At 42.0% G+C, this 8,882-nt stretch overlaps 1 protein-coding gene across 1 annotated transcript; it reads left to right on the forward strand.

The window, feature by feature from the left end:
* The first annotated feature begins 2,529 nt into the window (after nucleotides 1–2,529).
* LOC114935138 (uncharacterized) lies at nucleotides 2,530–8,638 on the forward strand. Its single transcript, XM_085483862.1, has 4 exons — nucleotides 2,530–3,485; nucleotides 3,930–4,585; nucleotides 4,677–5,409; nucleotides 8,548–8,638. Exons 1-4 carry the CDS (start codon nucleotides 2,530–2,532, stop codon nucleotides 8,636–8,638), a joined length of 2,436 nt encoding a protein of 811 aa, XP_085339988.1.
* Nucleotides 8,639–8,882: the final 244 nt, after the last annotated feature.

Here is an 8,882-nt window from a genome sequence, read left to right on the forward strand (position 1 = left end):
TGCTCAATCCTCGGCTTACTGTGATCTCCAAAGACTGTTTCTTCGCGTGTTGCGACAAAAGGTCGCTCGCGAAATCTATACCGTCGGCTCGGTAATCCCGCGTCTCGGCATAATTAGTGCAGTCCATAACGAGACATTATATCTTCGCGTTTCGACACACGGTTGTGTGCGAATAAGTTCCCGTCGGTTTGGTAATCCCGCGCCTCGGTATACTTAGTGCGGTCTCTGAGGACAAATATATGTCTCTCGCGTTTTCGATACGACATCGTTCGCGAATAAAACACCGTCGGCGTAATTGCTCGCACAGTGCGTTGAATAAGTTTTCGTCGCGAACTGAAGTTCCGACGGCGCAGCTATACGCGCCTAGGAAAAATCGTGACGCTCATTCTGTGACATTTTTTTTTTGTCAACAATTTTAACTCGCGGTTATAATGGCCGAGTTAAAGGTTTTACTCGCCGAGTAGAGCGAGACAATCGACACGTTGCAAAGAGTCATCGTGAATTTTAAGAAGTTAGCAAAGGCTAATATCACATTGCCCAAGACGCAAGGGCGTCTCACAAATCTGGAATTACTTTGGGTTTCCTGCCGTGGACTTTATGCCAGGATACAGCTCGTGGCTACCCCGGAGGATCGAAAAAACTCTGCCGTACTTCCTCAAAGAAGAATTCCTGACGGCAGAAGAAATCTACCTCGAGACGGCTGACCTTCTTCAAGATACGATAAGTCGACTTACAATTAGTCAAACTCCGATTTCGTTAGATCGCAGTACGGATTCTTCCATTCGCGATAGCAATAATAATCATTTTCAGTTGCCGCGGATTACTCTTCCGAAATTCTCCGGCAAGTTTTCCGATTGAGAAAGTTTCAAAAATACTTTTGAGTCACTCGTGGCTAAAAATGATACGCTGTCAAATACGCAGAAATTTCATTATTTGAAAACAAGCGTTATCGGAGACGCTGCTTTAATAATTAATAATCTGAGAATTTCGGAGGAAAATTACGCGTCCACGTGGCAACTTTTGATCGACGAATACGACGATAAATTAACTTTAATTCATTCTCATTTAAATGCGTTTATGAGTTTGCCTGTCATAAAGCATGAAAACGTGGTAGATCTAAGAAAATTGCGCGACACAGTGGCTGCATCAATCGCCGCGCTGAATAATCTGCAAAGATCCGTTGGTCATTGAGATGATCTCTTGATATATATTATATCTCAAAAATTTAGTGCTAAAACACGCAGCGAGTGGAACTTGAGACGTTCCACTATGGATTCGATTCCGTCTTATAGAAACATTCACGATTTTCTCACAATGCGCATTCGTGGATTATCAGATTTCGCTGACATTTCAACGGAAAGTACTAATGCAAAGCGCGACAAGCCGCGGTCGTCAATTAATAATATCGCTGCAGTAAAATGTATTTATTGTTCGGGCGATTACTTTGTTACTAAGTGCGAAGAATTTCGCCGAAAGTCGATTGCGCAGCGAAGCGAAATTGCACGTAAAAGTAAAGTCTGCTTTAATTGCATGAAACCGGGACATATTTCGCCGAAATGTACGCACAAGCAGCGATGCACCTAGTGTCGCCGACCGCATCATACATTGTTGCATTACGCGAGCGGTCAAGCGTCAGACATAAATGAAAGTTCGGCATTGATCAGGACAAGCGTACCGCCGATTTAAAAAACGGACTCCTCGCCCGTTTCCGACAATGCTGCTATCGCAAGCGTTTAAACTATTAAACCGCCGAGCATCGCATCTCCGACCGTTCTTCTCGCGACCGCGTGAGTTGACGTGCATACCGCGGAAAGTAGATCATTTAAGGTTCGCGTTGTTGGATCAAGGATCCAATTTTAGTTTTATTTCGGAAGCATTGTGCCAAACGATACGAATCGGAAGGCAGCGGCCGATTTGCAAATTAAAGGATTTGGTGAGAAATATACCGGTGCTGCGAAATCACGAGTGTCCTTGCGATTGACACCGTGCAAGAAATCGAATCCCGCGTTTCCGATTACCGCGTACGTGTTTCAACGAATCACGTCGTACGCCGCGTCGCGAACTAAGCCTGTTGACCTGTGGCCTCATTTGCAAGGCCTCTCCCTCGCGGATCCGAATCCGTCAAGCAAGCATCAGATTCATATGCTGATTGGGGCGGACGTTTACGGATCACTTTTGATGCGCGATTTGTGGCAGGAACCTCTTGGAACTCCTGCCGCTTAATTAACCGCGCTCGGATGGATAATTTCCGGCCCTACTGGAAAAAACAGACAAGCTTCAAAGGAAGCAGCCGTGTTAAATAGCGTTCTCGCCGAGGACATTAACTCGCTTCTCCAAAAGTTTTGGGAAGACGAGGAAGTTTCATCGAATTCTCCTCTCACGGAAGAGGAGGAGAGGTGTGAACGGCATTTCGTCAAGACACATAGTCGTTCTTCCGACGGAAGGTATATAGTTCGACTGCCGTTCAAGCGCGATCCATCGATCGACATCGGGGAATCGTTATCCATCGCGTGTTCCTTGTATAACCGCATGGAAGGAAAATTACGTAATTGGTCCGAAATTCACTCGCAGTATAATGAATTTCTTGCGGAGTACGAATCTCTCGGACACATGACTCAAGTGAACGAGTCGGAAAAAACAAAATTTTTGCCGGTTTACATCCCACACCATCCAGTGCTGCGGGAAATCAGTTGTACTACGAAGTTGCGCGTAGTTTTCAACGCTTTGTGCAAAACGCGGAACGACACGACGTTGAATGACCATCTATTAATTGGGCCTAAATTACAGCAGGACCTTCCTGCTGTTCTTTCACGTTGGCGTAAATGGCGCCACTTCTATACGGCGGACATCGCCAAGATGTTCCGACAAATTTGCGTACACTCTGAAGATGTAGACTTTCAGAGAATTCTTTGGCGTCTAACGGATGACGCACCGGTCGAACACTTTCGACTTTTAACGGTTACATACGGTCTTGCTCCGGCTCCGTATCTCGCGATGCGCGTTCTCAAACAACTCGCTCTTGATGAGAGTTTCAATTACCCCGCCGCGGTTCCGATTCTAAATGAATCGATCTATGTAGACGACACTTTGTTTGGCGCCGACGATATGAATTCACTAAACGATACGCCAATTCAATTAATTGAACTAATGAGAAGAGGAGATTTTCAACTCCGAAAATGGGCATTGAATACGAATGAGCTTCTCCGTGATCTTTCGCACGATCAACCGGAAGTTAACGACCATCTCATATTGCCGGATGAGTCTCTTAAAGTGCTCGGACTTTCGTGGATTCCTTTCGAGAACTCCTTTTGCCTCATTGTCAATTCAATCAAACCCGTTGCTCCAACGAAACGTACTATTCTTTTGTTCGTAGCGAAATTGTATGACCCACTCGGTTGGGCCGCTCCCGTCGTAATTACCGCGAAGATTCTTTTGCAAGAGCTGTGGCTTTTGCAATGCAATTGGGATACGCGCATCCCCGACGAGTTAGAACAACGATGGCATGACTTTGTCTCAGATTTTAATAAATTAGAAAAAATTAGAATTACGCGATGGACGGGTCAAAATCCAGACAATATAGCGATTGAAATCCACGAATTTACCGACGCGTCAAATCGAGCGTATGCCGCGGTAGTATATATTCGCGTCTTTCATTCATTGTCGGATTTCACAATTAGTTTGATCGTTGCAAAAACAAAGGTCGCCCCAGTAAAAATCGTGAGCATTCCGCGACTCGAGTTAACCGCCGCCGTGCTGTTAAGTCGCCTAATAAAGTAAACGATTAATTCGTTAAATTTAATAAAAACTCCAATCTATTGCTGGACGGATTCAACAATCGCGCTGGCATGGCTACGCCAGCATCCCTCTAAGTGGACCACGTACGTGGCCAATAGGGTATCGCAGGTACAAAATAATTTGCCTTCTGCAAGATGGTATCACGTGCCGTCGAGAGACAATCCCGCGGATTGTGCGTCTCGAGGCTTGTCCGCGTCCGAATTAATATCACATCCTCTGTGGTGGACCGAACTACCCTGGCTTCAAGAGCCTTCCACGTCCTGGCCGATCCATGACGTTACTGCTCCACTCTCCATGAATGCAGTACAAAGGATATCTAGCGAGCAACGAAAACCCACCGTTCTTCACGTTGAAGGGTCAGACGAGTGGGATTTGCTCTATAAATTCTCGAGTTGGACAAAGCTGATAAGAGTAACTGCTTACGTGTGTAGATTTCTCGCGTTAATTGATAAGAAAAGGAAAGTTAATTTCAAATCAACCTCGTCGCTGAGTGTCAACGAGCTTAATAAAGCGGAATTATTTTGGCTGTCGTACGTACAAAAGAAGGCTTTTGAATCCGAAATCAAAGCACTAAAGAAAGGCAACGCAGTTTCGAAGAAAAGTTCACTTAGAACTTTAACTCCATTTGTTGGCGAAGATGCAGTACTTCGCTTTGGCGGGCGGTTGAAAAATGCTGCTCTCACTTACGAAGAGCAACATCCTATTTTAGTACCGCGAGGACAAGTCTCGTACCTTTTAATCGCTCAGGCTCACAAACACACTCTCCACGGTGGAGTTCAATTAGTGTTGCGTACATTCCGACAAAGATATTGGTTGCTAGGAGGTCGAAATTTAGTGAAAAATCATATAATGCAATTGCGTCTCGTGTATACGTTATTCAGCTAGAGTATCGAGTCAGCTGATGGGGGATTTGCCTTCTCCTCGCGTGCAACCGTCGTCACCGTTTACGCATACGGGTGTGGACTACGCTGGTCCTTTTTTTATTACGCCTTTCGTTGGAAGAGGACAAAGGACACGAAAAGGTTACGTGGCTCTATTCGTTTGTCTCGTTATCAAGGCGATCCACGTGGAGCTAGTGGAGGATTGCTTCAGTGCTGGATTTCTTGCGTCCTTTCGGCGATTCACGAGCCGACGAGGCTTACCGTGTAAGTTATACTCTAACGGAACTAACTTTCACGGCGCTAAAAAGGAATTAAACAGCGAATTTGAGGCGCTCATGAAAGATTCGTCTCTACACGACGTTCTTGCTAACGATAAAATTGAGTGGCATTTTATCCCGTCCGCAGCTCCTCATTTCGGAGGACTTTGGGAGGCGGGCGTGAAAAATCTCAAATCGCATCTAAAGCGGATAGCCGGTTCGCGTACCCTGTCGCAGGCTGAATTCGCTACGCTCCTATGCCAGATAGAGGCATGTTTGAACCCGAGCGATCTGTCCGCGTTCACTCCGGGTCATTTTTTAATAGGCCAACCGATCGTTGCGATACCGGAGGAATCAGTACTCGCGATAGATACGAATCGACTTTCGAGATGGCAGTTCGTTCATTCGATGGTGGAACAACTCTGGCGTGCTTGGTCGCAAGACTACTTACATTTGCTACAACAGCGATATAAGTGGTCAGAAAGATCGCCTTGTTTTCGCGTTGGCGAGCTCACGTTGTTAAAAAATCCTTTGCTCCCTCCGAGCAAATGGGAACTCGCGCGAGTCACTCGGGTCCATCCCGGAATCCGACGGACTCGTTCGAGTAGTTACCGTGAGAACCGCGTTGTTCAATATTGAAACGACCAATCACGCTACTGTGTAAACTGTCAGTTCAGTGCGATAATTAAGAAAAACATTGTCATATAAAGGACTTTGTGACTTGTGATGTATTCAGTGCTTATATTTATATTGTTCCGTAAGTCGTCCTTATACTTTAGAAATATTTTGAGTTTATTTTGTATAAATGTTCGCTCTCTTAGTTCTCGCTTTATTGTTCCTATATCAACACCGATTGTATTTGTACTTTACTTGTAGAGCGGTTAAAATATTTTCGCATTTGTTCGCATGTAAGGCGGGCGATATGTTTAAAATTATAAAAGCCTTGCGAGAATGCTAAAGCAAGGTCACGAATATATTCGCCGCCGAGTTGTTATTCCGCGTATTTTCAATTCCGAGCGCGAGAAGTTGACAAAAACGCGCCTTTGTCTCGAGCCTTCGAGCCTCGCTAGCGAATCACGTTTCGGCACGCGCGTGCCACGCGTCCAAGCGAAGGATCGATCGGCTGTCGTTGCCGTCGATCCTGCGTATTTTGAAGAGAGGTCGGCCCGAAGAGCTCGGTGGAGAACGATCATCTCAAGAGCTCGGTGGAGTTTTTCGCGAGCAAAGCCTAGATAGCGAATCAAGTTTACTTTCACTTTAATTATTTTGAATAAAGTCACTCATTTAACAAACCACGAGTAATTTATCCAGATCACATTCTTCCTAATTCGTACAAACAGTTGAACCAGTAATCAAATAAATGTTTTCCGTTCTGTGAGAAAAAAAATTAATCGAAGGTTTCTGCACAGAATTGAATGTGTAGTGGAAATAATAACGAGAGCGATGATCGAGCGAGAAAGAAATGTGAAAGTCGAAGAGAATAATAAGCGAACAATACGTGTTTACGCGAGACGTAGGAAAACGAGAGCCTGCGAGAAAGTAGGGGAAAAAGTTCTAAGTACGGACAACGAAAATGGGGAGTCTTCCTCGAGCCATCGCCGAAGTAAGATTGACTAAGAATATTGAACTACGAAATATATTATTGGACTCATTAAAATCTGATCTTTCTTGCTCCTTTTAGTCATCCTTTATCACTTTATTCTTACAATAGCGTCCCAAGTTTTTTAACTAAAATTTTTTATTTTTACTAGTTCATCATACGACTATCCTAAAAAAATCATAAAAATGAAAAGGTCAGGCCATGTTCAAAAGAAGGTACTCAAAAATTTAAACCTTTAAAAATTTAAACGATCTAATAATAAATTATCACGAAAAGTAACTGATAATGTTATTCAAGGTGCCAGTTCAAAGTGAACATACGTAAAGTGTATATTATCTAAATTTAGTAATAATATATTACCATAAAAAGTAACTGATATGTTATTCAAGGTGCCAGTTCAAAGTGTAAACATACGTAAAGTGTATATTATCTAAATTTAGTAATAATATATTACCATGAAAAGTAACTGTGATATTTTATTCAAGGTGCAAGTTTACATTGAACATACATACATATAAGTAAAACTGATTACAATTTGATTCTAGAAAATAAGTGCGATATGTTATTCTTACAATTAGTGCACAAATTATAATAGTCGTTTATAGATATTTGATTTGAAATTCATACTAGCCCGTACAATAAAAAATAATTGCTCGTAATTCGAATTCATCATTGATGTCGGAATACGTCGACATTAGAGCCGTAAAAAATTCCGAAACAACTTGTGTTCGTTCTTCGAAGCGTTTTCCGACAGATCTTCTAACCGCTTGAATGTTGCAATATTTACGTTCACCATACGCGCAGATGGCATCAGTCAATGCATTCAATGCTTTATTTTTCAGTATTTGTTGCCTAATACGTACGCAATGAAACGCACATTGTAATATTACATTAGCGTAACACGAAACGGCATCGTTATTGCAAAGACCATATATTTTCCACGTAACTATACTTTCTGGTTCCTCACAATTATAATTCTGCACATCATCAATGATATTAGGGATAGCCCATCGACGATCGTACATTTTCACAACCTTTTTCTCGGACGGATTGATTTGTGGCAGTTCAGATTTGAATATAGATCTCAGTCGATTATATTCTACAATGGCTCTCGAGTTTGCTTTAACTGATGCTGGATTGAAATTTATCAAATGTAGACCTTCCAATTTACTTACTCGTGACAAACCTACATAGGCGTGACCATCACTGAATACAGTCGTTCCTAAATCCATCATTGCATTGTTACATGTAATTCCTTGACTTTTGTGTATAGTTATTCCATAACTGAGAGACAATGAAAATTGTTTTCGATGTACCACTAATTTGTGGAATACTTCAAATTTAATATCTACTTTTGTTATTGCGATTTCTTTGTTATCCGAAATAACTATTTTGATGGAATCAATACGATTGCCGTCAGCAGAGCGATTAACTGCAACTACATTGCCTATCGTTCCATTGACAAGTCCCAAAGTTACGTCAATGTTTCGTTGAATCATCACTTTAGCGCCAATTTTATTTGCTATTACTCTTTCAATGCCAGCTGTTTCAGACACTTTATCATCTTTGTCTTCCAAAATTTTATGCACCTTTTTTTTCATTGCTGGAGCACAGTCGACATCATCTTCTGCTATCAGTAGAATTTCATCGCTGTCGATTTTATCGAGCATTGCTGTGTTCAAAACCTTGCACAAATAACACGTGGGCAATAAACAAATTGTATCAATCGGTAATTAATTCATATAAGTGCAAAGTTCATTCAATCTTTCGTTGCAACTATTTTCTTTAAAATTGATTTTTCTAGACTAAAGAACATTGATGTCAGAATCCGTTACTAAACCTATTCGTATTCTAGAAAGTATATCACGATATGTATTGTCGCATCTTTGTCGCATATTAATCAAAAGTTCGTCGTACTCGAACAATCTCCACAAATCACATCCACCCATGGTACCTAGATACTTCTGAATCTCTGATCGAGACATTTTAACAAACGAAAATTGTCCTTTTACAGGAGGAAGCTGCAACAAGTCCCCAAACAGGAGAATGTGTTTTCAGCTAAAGAAACCATCATCTGTATCTGTCGTATCAAAGATTTTACATAATCGTAGATTGATAAACATAAATGTCACATTTGAAATCATGGATACTTCATCGATTATAAATAATTCGACATTCTTTAATTTGTCTCTCAAAGTTTTCAAGACCATGTCTGATAATTGCGTATATTTTGGTGTAGATTCATGACTAACGGGTAGTTGAAACATTCTATGGATTGTCAAGCCATCGATATTGAATGCTGCGATACCCGTGGGAGCAGATATGGCAGTCGTTTTTTCCAAATTTATT

Source organism: Nylanderia fulva, unplaced genomic scaffold (assembly GCF_048542155.1).
Source record: "Nylanderia fulva isolate GAGA-0341 unplaced genomic scaffold, ASM4854215v1 Scaffold271, whole genome shotgun sequence".
In the NCBI taxonomy this organism is placed as follows: Eukaryota; Metazoa; Arthropoda; class Insecta; order Hymenoptera; family Formicidae; genus Nylanderia; species Nylanderia fulva.